Here is a 25,050-nt window from a genome sequence, read left to right on the forward strand (position 1 = left end):
ATTATCAACAATGAAATTAGCTAGCTAATTAGTTTATGTTTAAACAATGATTGATTTATCCAAAGAAATGAAAACGTAGCCTGTAAAATCAAGCAAATTATAATAATAGAGAAATTATTTATGACTTACAAATGTTAAAAAATGTTTATTCTTTATCATCGTCAACTAAATACATACTCGTTGATCACTCATTATTGACTTGGCACTCGGTTTTTGCACAAGGAGGAGTCTTCTTCATAAGCATTTTTTAACGGAACGCACAAATTGCAACTAACCCGATTTGCACGGAGTAACAAGTTTACGAAGCTTAAAAAAAAAAAAAGAGAAGATTCTGAAAATTTGTTTTTTATACGATTGAATACTTCAGTAAAGGGCAAACACATTTCACCACAATAACGTAAAAACCCACACAATTCCAGCTATCGGTATTTTCTCAAATGCAACATGGAGTTTACCACCTGTTTATAACTGCTTGCATAACAGAAAAGCCCAATAAACCGGAAAGTGCAAATTGTTTTATGGTCGTAACTTCCAGAAATGTGCTTTAGAAAAATATCACAAAGCAGTTCAAAATTGGTTCTTATAGCATATGATAACGATGAAAGTGTAGTGCGTTTAATGATTTGAATTGGTAACTAATACAATTTACTCTATATAAACAACCTTTTAGGGAGTTCTATAGCGAAAATTTTAACTTCCAAGGTTGTGGAATGAATTATCAAAAAACAATGCGTTATTGGGTTCATATTACGATATTTTTGCGATACAATGGTAACGGATTAATATCGTAAAGCGGTGTATACAGTATTGTATAGCTAAGCGCGTGGTTTGAAATGCAGTATTTATGAATGTTTAACATTCATTTTTTGCAATTAACATTCATATTTTCAATTTTGCTGTTACTTGGAAAAAAAAAAAAAAAAAAAAAAAACTCGTAAACCCAGGAACTCAAAGCAAGAACTGCCTGTATATTTAAAATAGTAATGTTATTTAGAGTCAAACATGTTCCCTTTCATATCATATGAACCACCCTGCACCATGGAAAAAAAAAATTAACTGTCCAAGGATTAATATAGTATCAGTAGTGGAAAATGATGCAAGACAGCAAGCTTACAGCATCAGTGAAAAAAAACAAAAATTCCTACACCTGCCCACCCCCTCCAATAATTTCTCTAGTTATTCCTTGAATTTATTCAAACTACTCACTTCCACAATAACAGATGGAAATTTTTGGAAGATAACAAAATGCTCAAACTTATGTTGGTATAATTATTGGAAATATGTACATAATGAAGTTAAACGTTTCATTGTACTTTGTTACCATTTCCATGACAGCTGTCTTGCAATATCACCATCATAAAAGATCACAAGAACTTGTTCCTGCGAACAAGTAGGTTTCGGCGCTTTCTTATCTTCAAAAAACAAGTTTACCTACACACCATGCCACTCAAGGAATACTTAACAGGGAAATTAACATCCAACAATCAACTAACCAATGGCTGAAGGAAACTTGCACATATATTTTGCCAAGAAAACTTTGTTTAGGACTAGACTTATTGAATGAATCCAGCCAAGAATCTGTATGAATCAAAGAACTGGGAATAACAACACCAGAAATTTCTTAAACAGAATAATCAGAATCAAAGTGAACCTCTACAGAAGAATTGAAACAATTTGTATAAACTATCACGACAACATTATAGAAAAATTAATGCTAATCATAAATTATTGACATCGTTACTAGTGTATGTTAAATGAAATAGATAATATGTTAACTGACTCAATGTTATTTGAATGAACTTTAAGTAGTAACAAAAAGGAAACTTGCCTGAATTACAAAAAATACTGTGGTCTGGTCCAAAAATGATAAAGTTGTAAACTCTGCTAATTTTATCTTCTGTGCACAAAACCAAAAAGCAAGTAATAGTAGTAATAATAATCGTGGCATGTGAAGCAAGAAAGCAAGTGTATGAGCTTATGTAGCATCAGCAAAAAAAAAAAAAAAATTCACACAACCATTCCCTCTAAATGTTTGTCCAGTTCCTCCTTAAATTTATTTAACCTATCAACTTCCACAACAACAACAGATGGAAGTTTGTTCCAACAATTAACCACCCGCTGGCTAAAGGTAAATTTCCACACATTATTCCACAGCTGTCTTTCCTCAATTTGAATTTATGGCCCCTTAGGTTAGTAATTAGAACAAGTGGAAGAATCCCATCAGAATTCAGTGTGCTCAACCCATTCAAGGCCTTATACACCTCAATCAGATCATCTCACTGGTGCTTAGTCTCCAGCCACTGCAATTGCAGAACTTAAGCCTCTCTTGGTAAGAGGATCCCTTCATTCCCCTCACATCTTGTTGCCCTTCTCTGTACACACTCAAGCATATCTACATCCTTCCTAAAATGAGGCCTCCAGACCTGTACACAGTACTCAAGGCGTGGTCTAACCATTGCCTTATACAGAGGGACAATCATCTCCTTTTCCCTGCTAGCAAAATTCCTGCATATCATTGACAAAACCCCATGACGGCTCTGGCAGCATGTCTGCATTGCTCAGAAAACTTCATATCTGACTGCACAATTACTCCTAGGTCTTTTTCATTTTCTACCACCCTAAGTGTAGTACCACACAGTTGGTACGTTCCTCTGGGGTTACTTCTACCCATATGCAGTACTTTGCATTTGCCAATGTTAAACTTCAGTTGCCACTTCTCAGCCCAGCTTCCCAAATTTTCTAGATCCTGTAGCAGTAGCACACTGCCATTACTGTCATTAACAACCCTGCCAACCTTTGTATCATCTGCAAACTTTGACACTAAGCCTGATATACCTTCATCAATACCACTGATAAATATACAAAACAGTGGACCAAACACTGAACCCTGTGGGATTCCACTAATAACATTAGTCCACGAAGAGCAGTGCCCATTGATTACCACCCTCTGTCTTCTCCCACTCAACCATCCTTTTATCCATTGTAGCAACTTACCTTTAATACCATTCTGCTCCAATTTGTACAGTAGTCTTCCATGCACAATAATGTCAAAAGCTTTCCTGAAATCCAAGTATATGATATCAAAATTATTTTTTGTATCCAGTTCCTTTGTAACCACAGCATAACATCCAGTCAAATTTGTCAGACAAGAATTTCCCTTAACAAACCCATGCTCTGTCTGAATTATTGCTGCAGTCTTGTCTAGATGATCCTGCAATGCACCTTTAACCAGTGACTCAATTATTTTCCCAGGAACAGACGTTAAACTAACTGGTCTGTAATTACTTGTGTCACCCTTCGATCCCCCTTTGTGAATTAGGGAATCGAATTAATCGAATTGAAGTAATGCAGATATTCAACACATGTGAATATTTCACAAGTTAAAGTGTAGAGAATTTAATCAACTTAAGTTTTGTTTTGAAAGGTAATATTTTGTTAAGTTGATAAAAGAAGATGAAGATAAATACTTTTTGTTTGCTTTGAAGACAGAAATTGTTATTACACAAATAAAGTCACAATGATACACATAATGTACAATTTCCAGCTGAGTTTGTTCAAATTGGTTGACATATTCATGGAAGTTAATGTACAGTTTTTTTTTTTTTGTATTACTTTTGTTATTTACTGCATGTAAAGTAAATCTCTGGAAAGCAGAGAATTTTGTCCTTTTAAGGATTCCTGTTAATTGTGGGTAGAATACCTGTTGAATTGTTTATAAGATGCAAAAAAAGAGAGAGAGAGAATTTAATCGAAGTTGTTACAATTTGTATGAGAAGATTAGAGTTTAAGTGTGCTTACTTTAAGGAAGTAGATAAAAGTATCTAAATGAGAGATAACTGTGCCTTGACTGAAGAAAAGTGCAAGTAATAGAAAATTACAGTAAAATACACACAATTCTTTTAAAAGTTTATCCACTGCTTATAACTGTGGATAAACTTTTAAAAGAATAAAAGAACGTGAACCAGGTTTGCAGTTTGGTAATGATTACCCAAGAATTAAGCTATAAGCAGGTTACCCTAATATGGATTTATATGTAGAGGACAGTTTTAAATAAATGTCCCTTGATTACATTATTCTGTGTAAGCAGGGACAGAAACTCAAGTCCATTCATGACAGAAATTTGCTTGGGGCTAATAAACAATGATGTAAAAGAACCTACATGTTTCTGGTTGAGCAGCAAAAAACAGCATCAAAATTAGAATTTGAAAAAAAAAAAAAAACTATTTAGAACTTTAAATTCTTTTCTAATCAATATTGAAACAACAGAGTGTAAGAAAAACTGAACGAAAAAATGGTAGATCGTTTACATTCATTCACCAAGTCTAAGCTAAGGCAACAAAATCATTTTGGAGATATGATAAAATTTCTATAATAGCCAAACTGCAAACATTCAGATAAAAGGCTAAACCATACTTCCATTTCACAGAACTAATGAATGTCAGGTATGCACTATGACAAGAAAACTTTAATTTGAATAATCAACTCCACCATCCTTCTCCTAAATGAAGACAATAAATTTATTTTTATTTTTTTACATAAAAAAAAAAATTTTTTTGTTTCCTTTTTCTTTTTTTTTTGCTGTTTCTATAAGCTTCACTTCCTTACATTATATTAGCAATACTAATGCTAAATAATTATTTTTTTATCCTCCTAAAAGTTGAAGTAGATATGAAGAAAAAGACAAATGACATCATCAGGTATAGAATATATATGCATATATCAACAGATACAATCCATGAAATAAAATTGCATAGACGTGTAAATGGATGCACATCAGTGACACACAGGGTGGCATGTAAAATGGTGACACATTTCAATGCATCCTAAGAAACTCAATAACTCGTTCATTCATTAATTGTTACAAACGTGAATTTTCACGCTCAAATTCTTATTTTACCACATGTTCAATATAAACTCCATTTTAGCAAACAAATTTCCAAAGATACGCATCAGAATTTATAACACTGTGACAATGCATCTTTGTCAATTTTGCAACACAAACACAGGTGAACAATTACAGCTAGCAAATCAATAAGCATAGCAGGTCAAGTCTGGACTCAAAAATGGCAAAAAATAATCTGATATTGTGATGATCAGGTTAACAGAATGACACTACAAGAGAGCTACATCACTGGGTGTCCAAGTAAAGCTGGGCTGCAATGAGCTGTGGCAGGAAGTCACCAAACTAAAATTTGACCAGACAATAGGAGGGAGTATATGATGAGATCAATTCGGCCAGGGAGAGAATGAGAGGCTCATGGAGTCGAATTTTTCTCAGCGTGGTCTGTGCTTGTTAACAGGAGAGAATGTTTCTACAATGATGGGATACACTTAAATAGAAAGGGTGCAAGAATATTTGTTGATGATATTGATGCAGTCTTAGGTGGGTCAGAAAACTGCTAGCTGGGGGGGAATTCACAGACTAATAGATTAACGGCAGCCACAGCCAAAGGTGAAAGTGATTCTTGCACTGCTTCTATTAGAATGAGCAGCAGCCTGGAAAGCGAGGTACTGGGGATTTCAAGAGCTGCTCAGAGTAATCATGGAACAAGTAAATATATGGGTTGTGTTACGGTAACTAAGAGTAGGAATAGGTGCATGTACACCAATGCTAGGAGTATAGTAAATAAGTTTTATGAATTTGTGGTGCTGGTGAAGACATCAAAGGCTGATGTTGTTGGGATATCAGAGACAGTATCACACAGAGATAAGGAATGCAGAATTGGAATTTGGGGAGTACATGTATAGACAGGATAGAATGGGAGGAAGCGTGTCAGGCGTGTTAGTTAAGAAACACACAAAATCTAAGGAAGTGCATCCAGTTGACATGGGTGGACAGTGCAGTGTTGAGTCAGTCTGGTGTGACAAAAGCAATGGGAAAACCAAGTCAAGAGTGTAAGAGTGTGTTATAGACTCTGATGAGTACAATGAACAACTGTACATGGAAATTGAGTGGGCCAGTAAATCAGATTGTCTTATAATGGGGGATTTTAGCTTCCCCGATAAAGACTGGAACTTGTGGGTTGGTCATTCACACACTAGCAAGATTTTATGGATTTACTGGATGACTGTTTTCTACAGCAGCAAGTTCGAGAGACAACCAGATAGTGTAATACTCTTGATCTGATTATAAGCAGTGATTCTTCTGGCATTAAGAATCTGCATATAAAGAAACCACTAGGCATCAGTAATCACAGTGTACTGATGTGGGATTTACTTAAAGATGTAACTACCATCAGGGGTAAAGGGAAGGGTTTTGCTTTCGTAAAGGTGACTACAGTAGTCTCAGAGATTTTTTAAATTTTATACAGCGGAACCAACTGGTGATGTTACCAACCAACAGCAAATTCTAAATGGGAAGCATTCAAGGAATTAATCTTGGAAGTTATTGGACTTTTCATACCAACTAAGAAATAGTGTTCAAGGTTTAGGCCTAAATGAATGTCAGATAACCTAATGAGACTCGTAGCAGAGAAGAAAAATGCATGGGATGCATATGAATTATCAGGAGACACAGATGCCAATGGTTGATAGTCTGTGATCAAGTCACAAAGGATGTTAGGCAAGCAAAGGCAGATTACAAGAATTTTTTTGCAAACAATGCAAAGAAAAACAGTAAAAACTTCTTTACTTATGTAAACTCTAGAAGAAAGGGGATGAATCAGATTGGTCCACTTGATAGACAGTTCGATTGTTGATAAATCTGCTGAGGTAGCTGACAAACAATAAGCATTTTGCATCTACATTTACACATGAGGTCTGTAGGGAAGTCGACGCCAGAAGCTGGCAAGGAGCTAAATGATTGTGTAATAACTGAGAATAAATTAGAAGAGAAATTGTTGAAATTGAACAAAAGAAAGACAGCTGGGGTGGATGGGATCTATCCAGTTATATTAAAGGAAGCAGCAAAGGAAGTAAGCAAACCTTTAGCCAAAATTATGAAAGTTTCCTTGAATTCAGGGGAGGTCCCCACAGACTGCAGATGTACAAATCTGTCCACAATTCACAAAAGGGAGATCAAAGGATAACACGGGTAATTTCAGACCTGTTAGTCTAATTTCTGTTCCAGGGAAAATAATGGAGTCACTGGTTAAGGAAGCGATGCAGAATCATCTGGACAAGTCTGCAGTTATAGTTCAGACACAGCATAGGTTTGTTAAGGAGAAGTCTTGTCTGACAAATCTAACTGGATACTATGGTGTGGTCACAAAGGAACTGGATGCAAGAAATAATTTTGATATCATATACTTGGATTTTAGGAAAGCTTTTGATACTGTGGCACATGGAAGACTACTGTACAAATTGGAGCAGTATGGCATTAAGGGCAAGTTTCTACAATGGATAAAAGGATGGTTAGGTGGGAGAAGACAGAGTGGTTATCAATGGACACTGCTCTTCATCGACTAATGTTATTAGTGGAGTCCCCCAGGGTTCGGTGTTGGGCCCATTGTTGTCTTCGGTATTTATCAATGATGAAGGTATATCGGGGTAAATGTCTAAGTTTGCAGATGATACACAGTTTGGCAGTGTTGTTAATGACAGTAGTGATAGCACGCTACTGCAACAGGATTTCGAAAAGTTGAGCAGATATGCTGAGAGGTGGCTACTGAAGTTTAACATTGACAAATGTTAAACTTCAGTAGGTACTGCATACGGGTAGCAGTATCCCCAGAATAACATATCAACTGGGTGGTACTACACTCAGGGTTGTGTAGAATGAAAAGGGCCTGGGGGTAATTGTGCAGTCAGATATGAAGTTTTCTGAGCATTGCAAAAAGGCTGCAAGAGTAGCTCATGGTGTCTTGTCAATGATACATGAGAATTTTGCTAGCAGGGATAAGGGGGTGATTGCTCCCCCTGTATAAGAAAATTGTCAAGTAATACCTTGAATACTGCATATAGGTCTGGAGGTCTCATTTTAGGAAAGATGAAGAGATGCTGGAACAAGTACAGAGAAGGGCAACAAGATTGGCAAGTGGAACAAAGGGTTGGTGTTACCGAGAAAGAGTTAAGTTCTGCAAATTGCAGTTTCCGGAGACAATTAGATCACCTGCAAGGTGATCTAATTGAGGCCTTGAATGGTTTGAGCAAACTCAATGTTAATGGGATTCTTCCTCCTGCTCAGATTATTCCTGAGGGACATAAATTCAAATTCAGGAAGGACAATTGTAGAATATATGTGCGGAAATTTGCCTTTAGCCAGTGGGTGGTTGATAGTAGGAACAAACGTCCATCTGTTGTAGAGGAGGTCAACAACTTAAATAAGTTCAAGGCAGAACTAGACAAACATTTGGAGTGAATGGATGGGTGAAATGGGAGGTACTTATTTATTTAATTTTATTTATTTATTTTTTTTTTTTTTTTTTGGCTGATGCTATATAAGCTTCTTTCTTGCATCATATACTTCTGGGCTTGCTACCTGGGAGTCCAAAACACTAATGGAACTGATATTCAGGTGACATTCAAGTCAAGTGGACCTAATTTCAGTGAAGTCCAGTCAATCTGTGACAGCCAAATCCCTGCTTGCACCTTCACAATGGTGGGACTGTGGTAACCCTGGGTATAACCATCATGTGCAAGTCCTGAAATACGGCACCTAGTATACCAGAGGAAACCACACAGAGGAATGCAGCCTCTGTGTTACCAGGCAATACTAGGCGGTATATGAATCTAATCAAACAATGCAATACCACCACTTTATTTATTGGAGACGAAGTGGTGGAACTCATGTCTGATCTCCAGAGCAAAGCTTCAGCAACCCCCACCGCTATCTCTTCCATCATGCAGTATGATGATCTTTTGATGTTATGAAAGAGATCATGGAGAGATCCAATATTCTTTACATTTTGAGGGTACAGCTCTAAAACAGTGTTCACAGGCCAGCCACTAGATAGCCTACCAGACCAAACCTAGTCTTAACTCTCTAGATGGCTTTTGGATCACCTAGTGTATAATCTCTCAGATAGTGACTGGAGGGAGTCCAAGTAGTGTGTATGCAGGAGGCATTGCTGAGGCCACATTATGCAAAGGAGCTGGGTATATTCTTGCCATGTGTACGCCATATCCAAACTTCATTGCTTCATACAGCATGTCCTCCACACCCTTTCTTGCTACTGAATACATCATGAATTGTCAAACTGATAGACGAAACTTATCTGCAAAAAGATCTAAACCTCCCAAACACTTCCTCATTCATTTCACATATACAGTCAGTTCTGCTATAACGTGCATTTTCGCTATGCGAATTTGCTCCAACAAGACTGATATATTGGGGAACAATGAGGTATAACGTGATTTTGGCTCATGCATTACTCCGTCTACTAGTAACACCAGGTGAACACAAAATCCGGCACCAGGCTGAACATAGCAACCTGCACAGCAATACATACATGTTTACAAAGCTTAAAACATGCCAAATGTGTAAAAGCTATATTTCCCACGTACTGTAGTCGTAATGGTCGGAGACACACACTGTTGTCATTCGCTCTATTCACAAGATAACACATAATACTGTAGGCAGACTCATGGTTTCAGGAACCCACATTTTTCTGTTCAAACAGCGTGAAGTGTGACAGAGTGAGCAGATTTCTGGAGGTCACTACCATAAAACAATAAAAACAATTCACAGTTCTCAATTTATTGGGCTATTCAGTTAGTGCAATCTAATTATAAACAGGTAGTAAACTTGATCTTATTGCATTTGTGATAATACAGATAGCTGGAATTCTGTGGGTTTTTACGTCATTATGGCGACAAGTGTTTCCCCTTCCATGAAATCTTCAATCATATAAAAAACAAATCAAATTTCTGAATCTTCTCTTAATTCCTCTTTTTTAAGCTTCATAAGCTTGTTCACTTGTGCGTCTTGAGTTCGTCGTTATTGATTGCTTATATTTTTTACTGTTTTAAATTTTACAATCTAAAAAAAAGAAAATGTCAGTGAACAGAAATATCAATCAATCAAACTTCATATCTTGTCAAGGTAAAGTGCGATATTTACTGTAATATTTATTTATTTATCAGAAATTTACGATGTTTAAACCTGTTAGCAATATTATTGAGTTTCTAACTTTTTTTAGTTTTACTTACCAGACTGAACTTTATTTGAATTATTTTCCAAATTATTTGCTGTATGATTCCTTTCACTTCAAAAGTAGTACCTGTGCATATGTCCATTCTGATATTCCCTGTCAAAAACTTAGTAATTTGGAATCTCCTCTTTTTAATCGTCTATGGCTTACTCTCTTACAAATTCATCTGTTGCCTCTATCGTTCTCCTAACTCTACTAATCACTTCGAACTCTCACTGGAGAAACTTTACTTTCTCCAGTCCAACTTTCCTAAAAGTGAGGTGATTTTCCTTGATGATTTTAGTGTTCACAACTCCATGTGGCTTCGTTTTCTAGTCACACAGACCCAACTGGTCGAGATTCTGAGGTTTTCATAATTACTAAGATTGTTGATTTACTACCAGAATACCAGACAATCCTAACCACACAGCACAAAATACTGCTCTTACTTATTGCTGCTGTCCAATGACTGCCAACATGCTTGATCTTTTTTGCACAAATGGCCCCTCTAAGTACACAGTTGAGGTGAGCAGTCCCATAGGCACCTCAGATAACTTGATGGTCTCTTTTCCAATGGAGCCTTTTTCTTGTGGCCATTCTGAACTTAGTGTTGTTTGTCATTACAAGAATTCAAAATGATATGATCTGCAAGATTTCTTTTCTTCTTTTCCTTTGTCCGATTATTGTTTCAAACCTTCTGATGTCAATGTTTTCTCAGATCTTGTCAGTGAAATTATTCCTGTAGGTATGAAATCCTTTATTCCACAATGCACCTTAAAAATATTGTCCTTTATCTAAACCTTGATTTTCCAATAAATTGCTAAGGCTGTTCACAAGATAAGAATGTTGCATATTGCATTTGGCTTGTATCTAAATCTCCAGGTTCATTTTCTCCTACACTAAAACTCGCAACAACTGTAAAGCAGTTATTAATCAGCCCAAACTAAATTTAGAATTGGCTAAGAGTAGAAAACTTGCTTCTTGTTCAAATGGTAGTCAAGCATTCTGGTCTCTTGCCAAAGCTATTGGCAAGAGACTAGACTTTGTCCATCTCTATACCCACCTCAGTCAAAACCTCAGTAAACCACCTCCTACCATTCACAGTACACTCCATTCAGTGCCTCCTGTAGTCTTCTGTCAAAAGAATTTTGAATAATCTTGATGCTAAGAAAGTTCCAGGCTTGATGGTATTTCTCCACTTGTTTCTCAAAATGTGTGCTCCTGAATTACTCCTGTTATGCATCACCAGTTTTCACTCTCATTTTAAAGCTGTTTTCCCCTCTTCTGCTTGGAAATTTATTGCAGTTCCTAAAAAGGATGACAAATCTCTCTCATTGCACTTACTTCTACTATTTCTAAAGAAATGGAGAAATCAATTAACTGCCAAATCCTAAACTATCTACATACCTTCTGTCTGATCTACCTTCTGTATGATCGCCAGTATGGATTCCATCAGGCAAGATCATATATCTCTACTGGGGATTACCCTGACTTCTAAACTCCCTTAGCATAAACACATTACAAATATTGCTTCCTCTGCATCTAAAAAACTGGTTTTTCTCTTTTGTTCTTAGCATTACTTTTCTTCCAAACAGCTGTTCACTCTCTATACAAATTGCAAAACTGCGCTACCATGGAATAGTGTTCCTACATTTGGTGCCCCCAAAACCTCTCTCAAACTTTTAGATTCTATTCAAAAGAGGACAGTTAAGGTTATTTAATAACTTGTCTCTCTCTCTCTCAGTCTCTCCATTCTGTCTCACAGATGTTCTGTTTCTGCTGCATGCCTTTTCTATAGATACTTTCATTACACTGTTCTTCTGAATTGGCTTCTATAATTCCTGCTCTCTCTCTCTCTTCATCTTCTCGATCTTCAACCCATGTTGCAGTACTAAGTGCTATAGGTTCTAATACCTCTGTGTTTGGGGTTCTCATTAAAAAAAAAATGCCCCCACAACAGTTACACTGTTTCTGTAAAATAAATTACAACTTTAACCTTGTGCCAGATTATGAGGCATGATTTCTCTGCCATTTTGCTAACTGACAGGAGCAAAAAATACTGCTCTTACTTATTGCTGCTGTCCAATGAATTTTCCAGAATCTACTGCAGCCTTACCAATAAATGAAATTTACCTAACAGTCTTAATTGATAATATAATGAGTCAACATTTCATGCTGCAGTCTGCGCAATACAAAAGCACTGCCTTCCTCACTGTGTGCTATCTTATTGAAGAAATTTTGTAGTGCATATTTGTATAATTATGTTTATTTTAAAGTCAACATTTATTTAAAAATAAAACAAAAATTATTTCTTTGTGTTAGAAAAATGAAGTAGAACTTAAACAAATAATAGTTACATTAAAATAATTTGAACGAATATTCATTAGAACAATTTCAGTATACAACAAAATGAAGAGAAGTTCACTGTAACAGGATTTTACACTATAATTTGTAATAAATGAAAATATTTACAGTAAAAATCAAGAAGTCTTTACATTTAATGGTGAGTTATGTTGCTTAAGTGGTTTGGGATAGATGAAAAGCTGAATGGTGGAATTTATAGCGAGAAAGAATTGGGTGATGCTGAATTGAGTGTCCATTCATCTGCCAAAACACTGTAGAGGCCAACTAGGAGGTGAATCAATTATTTTATGGTCATATCAGGAAATTAAAATGAGGCCCATGAACAGTTGTAGTAGTAGTGGCATGTGATGCAAGAAAGCAAATGTATGAGCTTATGCAGCATCAGCCAAAAAAAAAAAAAAAAAAAAAAACACACCAAATGCCTGTCCAGTTCCTCCTTAAATTTATTCAACCTATCAACTTCCACAACGACAGATGGAAGTTTGTTCCAGCAATTAACCACCCGCTGGCTAAAGGCAAATTTCCACACATCTATTCTACTTCTGTCCTTTCTTAATTTGAATTTATGCCCCCTTAGGTTCGTAATCAGAACAAGTGGGAGAATCCCATCAGAATTCAGCATGCTCAACCCATTCAAGGCCTTATACACCTCAATCAGAACATCTCGCTGGTGCTTAGTCTCCAGCCACTGCAATTGCAGAACTTAAGCCTCTCTTGGTAAGAGGATCCCTTCATTCCCCTCACCAATCTTGTCGCCCTTCTCTGTACACACTCAAGCATATCTACATCCTTCCTAAAATAAGGCCTCCAGACCTGTACGCAGTACTCAAGCCGTGGCCTGACCATTGCCTTATACAGAGGGATAATCATCTTTTCCCTGCTAGCAAAATTCCTATATATCATTGACAAAACCCCATGACCTGCCCTGGCAGCCTGTCTGCATTGCTCAGAAAACTTCATATCTGCCTGCACAATTACTCCCACGTCTTTTTCATTTTCTACCACCTTAAATGTAGTACCACACAGTTGGTACGTTTCTCTGGGGTTACTTCTACCCATATGTAGTACTTTGCATTTGTCAAGGTTAAACTTCAGTTGCCACTTCTTAGCCCATCTGCCCAAATTATCTAGATCCTGTTGCAGTAGCACACTGCCATTACTGTCATTAACGACCCTGCCAACCTTTGTATCATCTGCAAACTTCGACATTAAGCCTGATATACCTTCATCAATATCATTGATAAATATACAAAACAACAGTGGACCTAACACCGAACCCTGTGGGACTCCACTAATCATCTTTTGTTAACCATCATCTTTTCTAATTATTTCCTGGCAATGCATTTGTAGTTTTCTTGGAATATACAAGGATCAGCTGAATCTTAACTTGTTTCTTCTAAATAGTTTTGGAACATTTTGAACAGTGCTATCTCTCATTTCTTCTGGTGTTTTCATTTCATTTGGTCCTCGAGGTTGTCACAGACATTCTCTCAGATATGCCAGAGAAGCTATACTTGCTACCGAGAGTCTAAAACGCTGATGGAACTGATGTTCGGGTGACATTCAAGTCAAGTGGACCCAATTTTGGCGAAGTCCAGACGGTCTGTGACAGCCAAATCCTCTGCTTGCACCTTCACAATGGTGGGACTGTTAGCAATCCTAGGTATAACCCCCCATGCACAAAGCACACTGTGCATGACCACCCAAGTGTGAACCAACGTAAGCAGGGGTCGAGGTGTGGCACCCACACCATATGGCGGAATGCCGCCCCCCTGTTTTACCAGGCAATACTAGGTGGTAGATGACTCTCATCAACCGATGCAATACCACCACTTGGCTTATCGGAGGTTCGAAGTGGTGGAACGCATGTTTAATCTCCAGAGTTAAGTTCCGGTCAACCCTTCCCCATCTCTTCCATCATGCAGTATGACGGATGACTTTTGAGGTTATGATGGATATCATAGCGAGATCCAATCTTCCTTACATTTCAAGGGTACAGCTCTAAAACGGTGTTCACAGGCCGGCTGCTAGTTAGTACACCAGACCGAACCTATTTAACTCTTTAGGAGGCTTCCGTATCAGCTAGCGTATAATCTTGCTACCTCTGCCCTGCCAAATAATGACTGGAGGGAGTCCGAGTAGTGTGTGTACGCAGGGGGCATTGTCGAGGGCATGTTATGTCAAGGATATGGGTATATTCTTACTATGTGTATTCCATATCCAAAAATTTCATTACTTCATACAGCACGTCCCCCCCCCCACTTCTTACTATTGAATACACCATGAATTGACAAACTAATAGAGTAAGCTTATTTGCAAAAAAATCTAAACCTCCCAAACACTTCCTAGTTCATTTCATACGTGGTCTCAATTCTAATCTCAATGCTCTTCATTTCCACTTGCAGTCTGCCAAACCCCATGTACATTTTCTGACAGAATCTCAGTTAACGGTTGATTCAACTACAACTCATCTGAGTTGCCCAAATTATTTGCTGTATGATTTCTTTCACCTCAAACGTGGTACTTGTGCATATATCCGTTACGATATTCTCTGTCAGAGACTTGGTAATTTGGAATCTCCTCTTTTTGATCTTCTTTGGCTTAAAATCTCTCTACCTCATTCTGTCAAATTCATCTGTTGTCTCTACCATTCTCATAACTCCACTAATCACTTGGAGCTTTTTGACTTCCTCTCTTTGCAACTTTACTTTCTCCAGTCCAACTTCCCTAACAGTGAGGTAATTTTCCTTTGTGATTTAATGTTCACAACTCCAGCTGGCTTCCGTTTTCTAGTCACACCAACCCAGCTGGTCGAGATGCTGAGGCTTTTGCAATTACTAATGACCTTGCACAGATTGTACATTTACCTCCAAGAATACCAGACAATCCTAACCACACAGCCGACACTTGATCTTGATCTTTTTCTCACAAACAACCCTTCTACGTACACACTCAAAGTGAGTGGTCCTTTAGGCACCTCAGATCACAACTTGGTGATTGTCTGTTCTCCAATGGAGCCTTTATCTCATGGCTATTCCCAACCTCATGTTGTCTGGCATTACAAGAATGTAAAATGGGATGACCTGCAAGATTTCTTTTCTTCTTTTCCTTGGTCGGACTACTGTTTCAAAACTTCATATGTCAACATTTGCTCAGATCGTGTCAGTGAAATTATTCTTGTAGGAATGGAATCCTTTATCCCACACTCCACTTTAAAATCTCGTCCATTCTTCTCTTGAACAGCCTTAGCACATTTATTGTAAAACCTTGGTTTTCCAATAAATGTGCTAAGGCAGTTCAAGAGAAGAATGTTGAATATCATAATTGGCTTGTTTCCAATTCTTCAGTTTCATTTTCTGCCTACACCAAAGCTTGCAACAATTGTAAAGCAGTTATTAATCAATCCAAACTAGAGTTTGAACAGGATAAGAGTAGAAAACTTGCTTCTTACCCTAACGGTAGCCAAGTATTCTGGCCTCTTGCCAAAGCTACTGGCCGCAACTTTTGCCCATCTCTGTCAGAACCAGATGGTTCTGTTGTCACTTCAGCGAAAGATAAAGCTGACTTGTTAACATCCCATTTTTCTTCCAACTCGTGTATTAATGATCTTGGTAAAATACCTCCCACCATTCCCAACACGCTCCATTCAATGCTTCCTGTGGTCTTCCGTCAAAAGGATGTCAGAAGGATTTTGACAAATCTTGATGCTAAGAAAGCTCCAGGTCCTGATGGTATTACACCACTCAAAATCTGTGCTCCTGAACCTACTCCTATTCTTTGCTGCCTTTTTTCACTTTCTTATTCCAAAGATGTTTTTCCTACTGCTTGGAAATTTGCTCATATCCAGCCAGTTCCTAAAAAAGTGACAAATCCCTCCCATCCAATTAATGTCCCATTGCAATTACTTCTATTCTTTCTAAAGTAATGGAGAAATCAATTAACCGCCAACTCTTAAAAACTAACTAGAAACCTTCCATCTGATCCTTGATCAGATGGAAGGTTTGGATTCCATCAGTGTCGATGCCAGTATGGATTCCATCAGTGTCGATCCACTGGCGATATTCTGGCTAATGTTACCCAGTTATGGACAAATTCAATGGAAAAGTTCGATGAAACACAAGCAGTTCTCTTGACATCTCAAAGGCTTTCGATCTTGTTTGGCATAAAGGTCTCCTAAACAAGCTTCCATCTTATGGTTTGCCAACTGTTTTTTGTAATTCTTTATCCAGTTTTCTCTCTAATTGCCCACTGAGGGTGATGGTAGATGGCTCTCTGTCTTCTAACTTCTCCACTAATGCTGGTGTACCCCAAGGTTCAGTTCTTTCCCCCACTCTTTTCCTCTTGTATATTAATGACCTTCTTCCATTGATTGAAATCCTATCCACAGTTTTGCTGATGATAGCACATTGCATTACACTTTCCATTTTGAAAAACTTTGCTCTGCTCAATCAGCTTCAACTTCTCGAATATACGCTACCAATTCTTTAAATGCCAATCTCCAGGTAATTCTCCAGGGGGGAAAAGACAACTTAGTCGATTTTAATCCTTCTAAACCTCAAATCTTGTCTTATATCTCGCAAAATGGATTCTTCTAATCCTATGCTTATCTTTGGTGACACTCCGATTTCTAGGCAAGTTGATATATCTCTTTTGAGGATTTTACTAACTTCTAATCTCTCTTGGCACAAGCACATTACAAATATTGCTTCCTCTGCATCTAAAAAACTTGGTTTCTCTTTTGCTCTCAGTGTTACTTTTCTTCCAAACAGTTGTTCACTCTGTACAAATCTCAAATCCACCCTACCATGGAATACTGTTCCCACATCTGGGACAGTGTCTTCAAACCTCTCTCAGGCTTCTAGATTCCATTCAGAAGAGGGCAGTTAGGTTAATTAATGACTCATCCCTAACAGAGTCTCTCCACTCGCTGTCTCATAGACATACTGTTTCTGCTGGGTGCCTTTTCTACAGATACTTTCATGGGCACTGTTCTTCTGAATTAGCTTCTATAATTCCCGCTCTCTCTTTCAAAACAGTCCGAACATGTGCTGTCACCAGCCAACATCCATTTACTGTTCAACTTCAAACTCACAGAACCAACTTTTCGTCTTCCTCGTTTATTCATTCAACTGCCGTTTTTTGGAATAACCTTCCTTCATATGGCTTTCCTGAAAATTACTGTCTATAGAAGTTCAAGTCTAATGTCAACAAATATCTTCTCTCATCTTCTCAACTTCCAACTCAAGCACGGTACTAAGTACTATAGGTTCTAATACCTCTCGTGTTTGGGGTTTTCATAAAAAAAAAAAAAAAAAAAAAAAAAAAAATTTCCTTAGATATTGGCAAACTTTCTTCCACGATGACTGTCTTGCTTCTCAACATACATCCTCCTGACACAGGCTATGATGCTGTATACCACCACAGCCTGCTTCAGCGGGTTGTTTGGTCTTACTTCCATTATCTGAAGGAATTCATACAAAAACTATGCCAAAAGCATCTTCAAAAAGGGTTCTTGCCATGTCATCCCTCTCTTGAACTCTGTGCTATTCCAGTTCAAGTAAGTCCTCAGACGCTAATTCTTCGCTGTGAGATGCAGCAATCTGCCTAAACCTTCAGTTTTCATATCTTCCAGTTCAGCCTCATCGGCTAAAGTTTCAATCTCTTAAAAAAACAGCAGGTGTGAAAGCCACCAAAGTCAATAAATACTACATATACCATGTCTAGTATTTGTTGCACAGAATTCATGTGGGTCAGTATTAACTCTTCCCAAGATTCTGCAATGTTCTCAAAGGAACTGGAGCTGTATGTCTTCAAAATCTGCCAAATGGTAGGCTAGTGTAGCTGGTCCATTGCCTTGATAAACCTCAAAATAGTTAAAAATTCAAGTGTTAGTTCAATATAATATAATATCCTGAATATAGGTAGTTTCCAACTTTATGAGTTAATTTGTTCCTAGCGTGTGCTTGTAAAGCAAAACTCTTAAAGCAGAAATTTATTTCCCATTTACATAATGTTAAAAATAGGGGTTATGTTCTCAACAATGAACTTAGTTAGCTAATTAATTTGTTTAAACAATGATTGATTTATCCAAAGAATTGAAAATGTAGCCTGTAAAATCAAATCAAGAAGCATGTGCTATGCACTGCTGCTCCTGCCCACCTGGCAATTCTGGAGCAGCAATCACGGATTGATCAGAGGTTTAGATGTAATTATCCCCCCAAGGTTATTCTAAAAGCATGTTCTTACACATTCTGCTTCTGCATTGTCTGTATACAGAAAAATTTTTCTAATCTGTTAATCCCCCCCCCCCAAATATGAAAGCTAGGTCTGTCCTAGCTGATTAAACCCTTCAATGATGACTAAAATTCACTTATGCCCCATAGGATTTATTTTGTTTTGAAAAGAACAATTTCTACAATTTAGTCAATATAAAAAACTTCAATGGTAATGTTCAATTCTAGAGAAAGATGCAAATATCGTAACAAAAACCACCTTCTGGATGCAGAGAAATATGCCCACTTCTTAAAAACTCCCATTTTGTTTCCTTTCTTCCTTCCTTCCAGGACACAACACAGCTCAGAAACTTCTTTTTAACTGGTAGAATGTGTGTGTGGGAAGTGCCTTTCTATGAGAAGAACAGATAAATTCATCTCCGATTCCTTCGTAACTGAAAAGGTATCCTCTCCATTATGTATCTCTCTAGCAATCCATGTAACTTTGGGCTGAATTCCAACATGGGAGGAGTGTTTAGGTTGGATCAAAAAAGACATCAATGAAACATCCTTTTTATCTGCCACTTTATTGTCAATAAGTGGACTTAAAAACACCTTTTCTTCACTTTAGTGGAACATTAGTTCTTCTGGCATTGCCTATCTTCATAGATTCACAGTTCCATAAGCTGCAAATCCATATTGTTGCAGTTCCTAAAATAGCATCCCACTCTGGAAAAAAGAAAAAGTCTGAAAACTAAAGTTGAGATCTAAGTGTAAATACTGTCACAGAACACAATGAAGTTTGTCAATGTGGAATTGTAAACCACATGTCCATGAAAACAACATAACCCTTATCTATTAGTTCTGAACAAAGCACAAGTTTGTAACTGATGCATAGCTGACAAGCTTCAATAGTACACCCCTCTTCTTTTTTCATGTTTCTCTTCCCCTTGACCAGTATATACAAAAAAAAAAAAAGGTTTGTATAACCACTGTTAGCTTCACAAACAAAAAATGCCTTCAAGTCAAACCTGGCTTCTTCTGTGGAATATACTGCTTCATTATAAATTGAGTATTTAAGAATAATTTTTAACTGCAACTAGACAAAACAGAAGCAAGAATAGCATTTTTATCAAAAACTTACCAGTTTACAAGGTGTTACAATATCTACAGCTAAATGGTCAAGACTTGTAACATGATTGCTGACAATAATTTTAACATCTTCACGTTTGTTTTCCCTATCTTCTTTTATTACTACACCCATAGCTGCATAGAAGCCTCTTATGACTGCACTAGTGAAAGAAAATAATTTAAATAGCTAAAACACTGGTCATGATACTATATTAAAATTTTATCATATTTTGATGGTCGATATTCCCAGAACACTTACACATGCATTTTTATAGGTAACAAATCCTGAGATACAGATATCAAATTCTTTTACTGTACCAGCATAAAAGTATAAATACTACCAAGGGTAAAGGTACCAAGGGTAAAAAAAGATAGACCAGGAAGGTCGCATCATAAAAAAATACAAAAAGAGGGAAAAAACCATGACAGAATAATAGATTTGAATACTTATCAAGAAATTAGCCAGACTTCTAGATATAGTATTTAAAATCATTTTTGTGCATGTTTTTTTGGGTTTTTTCCCCCTTCTACTATGTTCCTCAAAAAATCTCACAGAGGTGACATATATACTATTCAGAAACTTGCTAAAAAAAAAAAGGTTGATATTCAAAATTGATTATACGTATTATTATACAAATATACACTGCTTCTCATATTTTAAAACTTGAGAATCTGTTCACCTTTGTCAGAGGAAAACACATATACAGAGTATCTCAAAAATACATGGCATAACTTCAGGAATGAGTTCCTCATATGTAGACAATAAAAATATTTTATATCAACATAGTTCCGGAAATGCTTCGTTCCCGAGTTATTAACCGGAATGTCTTATCTCCTGCAGGTGAATTCCTTCATCACAAGGTACTGACAGAATCTGGTGGTTTTCCGTTCCGACCACGTACTCAAATCAGGAGCAAGCGGACATGCACTTTATGTACTTTTGGCAGACGGCAATGCTCTGGATGCTCATCGTTTGTACCACGAAAGGTTCCCAGAATGAAGATGTCCAGACAGGAAAATGTTTGTTGTTCAATAAGATCTATCCATCGCCGCCTTTGTGAACATGGGATCTTTACATCTCATGCTGCCAACAGAGGACAACCAAGATCTACAACTCCTGAAGTAAAGGAGAAGATTTTGGATGTTGTGCATGCCACTCCTGGAATCAGCACACGCAGAATAGCAATGCAACTGGCTGTTCAACGTTCAACTATTTGGAGAGTGTTGCAAAAACACCAACTGTATCCTTATCATCTGCAAAGGGTACAGGCCTTGTCACCAGTAGATTACCCTGCACGAGTAATGTTCTGCCAGTGGTTCTTGCAGCAGTGTGGTACAACTCCTCACTTTTCTGCCTTAGTGATATTCACAGATGAAGCACAGTTCACACGAGACGGAATCCAAAACTTTCACAATCAGCATGTATGGGCTGAGGAAAACCCACATGCAATTCTTCCATCACATCACCAACAGCAGTTTAGCCTCAACATCTGGGTAGGTGTTTCTGGTGATAAGTTATTTGGGCCCTATGTCACATCGACATAGGATGTCGATGTGAGGCCTGTATTCAGGCAGAAGGTGGACATTTTGAACAATTACTATAAGGTGATGTGAACAGTTAAGTGTCATAGACAGGCCTTCAAAACTCGGAAACCAAAACTCGGAAACTTCCAAACAAACTCACAGGGCAGGCATACAGAAATTTTCTGGAAAACAACATGCCTGATTTTTTGGACAATACGCCACTTCGTCAACAAGCACACTTCGTTCATGCACGATGGCATTCCCGCACATTTCAGCCACCTAGCCCGCAATTACCTGAATCGAAGGTTTCCTGGTCGGTGGATAGGTAGAGGTGGACCAACTGCCTGGCCTCCACGCTCACTGATTTAAACCCACTAGATTTCTTCTTGTGGGGCCATTTAAAGCCATTAGTGTATTCAACTACGGTAGTTGATGTGGAAACCCTCCGCAATTGAATTGTGGCAGGTTGTGAGACAATACAAAACATGTCAAGAATTTGGTATCGTCTTCGCGAGTCCATAGGATGTCGATGTGAGGCCTGTATTCAGGCAGAAGGTGGACATTTTGAACAATTACTATAAGGTGATGTGAACAGTTAAGTGTCATAGACAGGCCTTCAAAACTCGGAAACCAAGCATTTCCGGAACTACGTTGATATAAAATATTTTTATTGTCTGCATATGAGGAACTCATTCGTGAAGTTATGCCGTGTATTTTTGAGACACCCTGTATACACACAAATAACACTGACAAGAGCAGTGTCATGCTGTCGCTGTCACAAAATGTACAGGCACAGGCCTGTACATTTTGTGATCTACATAATGGATTTTCTTTACAATCAACTAACGAATTTCTTTACAATCTACTGTGCAGTGTAATAAAATATCACAATATGAACACAAAAAAAATTTAATTAAAAAAAAAGTACACAATGGTTCTTGATGCAGATTTTACACCGTTACTCAAGGTGCCATATATGACTATATAAAATGAGTTGACCTATACAAGGAATGTGATTTGAATTAGAATTTAAAAGGCAAAAATAGAAGTCTATTCATACAGGAGTACTTTACCAAGAGTTGGCAGAATTGTGACCAGATGGTTGCAGGCCTGTTCTGTAAGAGGATGGGGTTCCCAAAATTCTCAGTTAGTCAATCCTTCAGAAAGCTATTCAGTGAAATCCATATATCAATCCCAAAATAAATTCTCAATACAGTAATACCCCGACTTACGCGAACTCGGAGTTACGCGGTTCTTGATTTTTTCGTTTGGCAACGCTGCCGCCCACTATCTTCAAGGTCGTTTTTCATATGTTATTGATATACGGTGCGACGGCGGAGAATGAGAGCGAAAGATGAACAAAATTCAACTTTTATGTTTTTTTTATGTTTTTATATCTGCTTTTATGTTTTTTTATATCAGTGAAGGGGAAACACATTTCACCATAATAACGTAAAAACCAACACAATTCCAGCTATCGGTATAATCGCAAATGCAATTAGATCGAGTTACTACCAGTTTATAACAGATTTCACTAGCAGAAACGCAACTGGATTTTTATTGTTTTATGGTAGTAACCCCTAGAAATGTGAGGTGTTAATAGTGTATCTCTGCCTTTATGGTGTTGTTTATTCAGTTGCTACACGCGCGCAGCTTTGTTTATGCGTATCAAGCGTGCCTCCTCGTTTTGTAATTGCGCTTTATTCCCTAAAAATTAGTAAAATACTTAATTAAAAGGTGTGAAAAGGAAGCGTCCTGGTGAAGACACTGCAGATTCAGAGAGAAAAAGAAAAGCAATTATCGATAAACAGAGGCGGACTGGATCAAAAATTCTTACCCGGGAAAATTTGTAGTGGCCTCATACTATGGTTTATGGCCAAAATCACACTGGCCCACCGAGGTTTCCCCGGTAAGGCTTATGGCCAGTCCACCTTTGTCGATAGAGAAAAAATATGAAATTGTGAAACGCTTTGAGCGAAATGAAAGACCATGTGATATTGCACGTGCTACAGGCCTAAATGAAGCAACGGCGAAAAGCACATGACAATTGCAAACTTGACAGGTTGAAAATTGAAAAGGGCTCAATTGTAAAGGGCTTAAAATTTTTAGAAAACAGACTCCAACGAAGAACACGTTATAGCTACAAAGCAAGGAATAAAAAAATTATTAGCTTGCTACGAAGAAATTCTGCGTGAAAAAAAGAACGCGCTGTGTCGTCAGACGAATTTGTTAGATTTTATGAAGCCACCGACATCGAAATAACTTTTTAACGTAAGTCATTTGTTTTTTAAATACATATTTTGTATTAATATGTATAAAGAACTGCAATTTTATTTTATTAATATTTTTCTTCTAAACTAGTGTTTTTGTTAGTCCTTGGTCCCAATTAAGCAAAATTTATATGTATTTATATGCAAAGTTGTACCCCGACTTACGCGAATTCGACTTACGCGATTTTCTTCGGACCCACCTATCGCGTAACTTCGGGGTATTACTGTATACAGTTGGACCTCTCTTCAACAAACTTCCATATAGCGAATTTTTCTATGTAGCAAACTTTTTTTTATTTCCCCTTGATCATTACATTGAAAATAGTTTAGTTTCCATATAACAAAGAAAATTTCCATTTAACGAACTGATTTTGAGAGACCCTGGTACCCATTGTTCACACCTCTGGCCTTTTTAGGCAATAGAGCTCATGCTGTAGAAAGCACGAATTAAGAACTAAAAGGATTAAGAATTAAGAGCTAAAACATTTTACAATTTAGTGGCACCTGTAAAACCCTTCAGGAGGAAACTGACCAACCACAGTGCGGGATAGAAAAAGATGAAAGGTTTTGAAAGAGGCCTTTGCCCAGCAGTGGGTCAGCAATAGCTAAAAAGAAGTAAAACGTATACACTACTGTACCGAGAAGTTGCGCTGGTCAGCTGCCATCTATGTGTCCATAGCCACTGGCAAAGATTAAGGCATATTCCCAACACAGATATTGGTCTGATCAACCTGATTTCTACTGCAAGCATCCTAATAGAGAATTAGGAGACAGTGATTTTCCTTTAACCCAGAAATTTATCTTTGTTTCAAAGAAATTAGTCATCCACACTTTCACTAAATTTCACCTGTCTCTGTTTACATGGTAAGGTACACAAGTGGTCCCTAATTTCAGTTTTGTTTTAGCTGCTGTGCAAGTAACCTTACGGTGTCTAAGAGGAAATCCTCGAGTGAAGTGTGAAGTGGAAGTGCTTAATAGTGTAGATTGAGGTGTTAAAAGAAAGAAATTGCTCTAAAATTTGGTATTCCTGCCAGTAGTGCGTTAACCATTCTGAAAAACTGTTTGAGGAAACGGGACCCAATCAGAAGCGTGTGAAATTATGCCTGTATGAAGATTATTATTATTATTAGCCATATGGTGCAAGGAAGCCTGAAGCTTATGCTGCACCAGCAAAAAAAAAAAATTACCGAGTTACCAGAGAGGGAGAGAGAGAAAGAAAGAGTCAAAAGTAGAAAGGAATCATCAAGAAAGAGAAAAATGATGATATCCAGCTCAGGACCCTGGGTGTGCCAAGCCCATACTCACCAGATGTGAGCCCCTGGGGTTAATGTAAATGATGCAGTTTTTAAGTGGATGAAGTTGATTCAAAACTAAAATGTACTGATATCGGGGCCATTAATAAAAGAAAAGACTATGGAGTATGCATCTTTTCTGGAGCATAAAACATTCCAAGCCAGTTCTAGTTGGCTGGACAAATTT

General features: G+C 37.5%; 1 protein-coding gene across 3 annotated transcripts in view; it reads right to left on the bottom strand.

The window, feature by feature from the left end:
- The window catches only part of LOC150087274 (lipid droplet-regulating VLDL assembly factor AUP1-like), a 194,603-nt gene that overhangs the window by 122,131 nt on the left and 47,422 nt on the right, over window positions 1–25,050 (bottom strand). For all 3 annotated transcript variants that reach the window (XM_090371933.1, XM_090371932.1, XM_090371935.1), the window contains one exon: window positions 19,791–19,938. In XM_090371933.1, the coding sequence (XP_090228059.1) occupies window positions 19,791–19,938 (148 nt within the window). The remainder of the gene's footprint in view (window positions 1–19,790; window positions 19,939–25,050) is intronic.

This window comes from Mastigoproctus giganteus, chromosome 4 (assembly GCF_048544385.1).
Source record: "Mastigoproctus giganteus isolate SK-2022 chromosome 4, ASM4854438v1, whole genome shotgun sequence".
NCBI lineage: Eukaryota > Metazoa > Arthropoda > Arachnida > Uropygi > Thelyphonidae > Mastigoproctus > Mastigoproctus giganteus.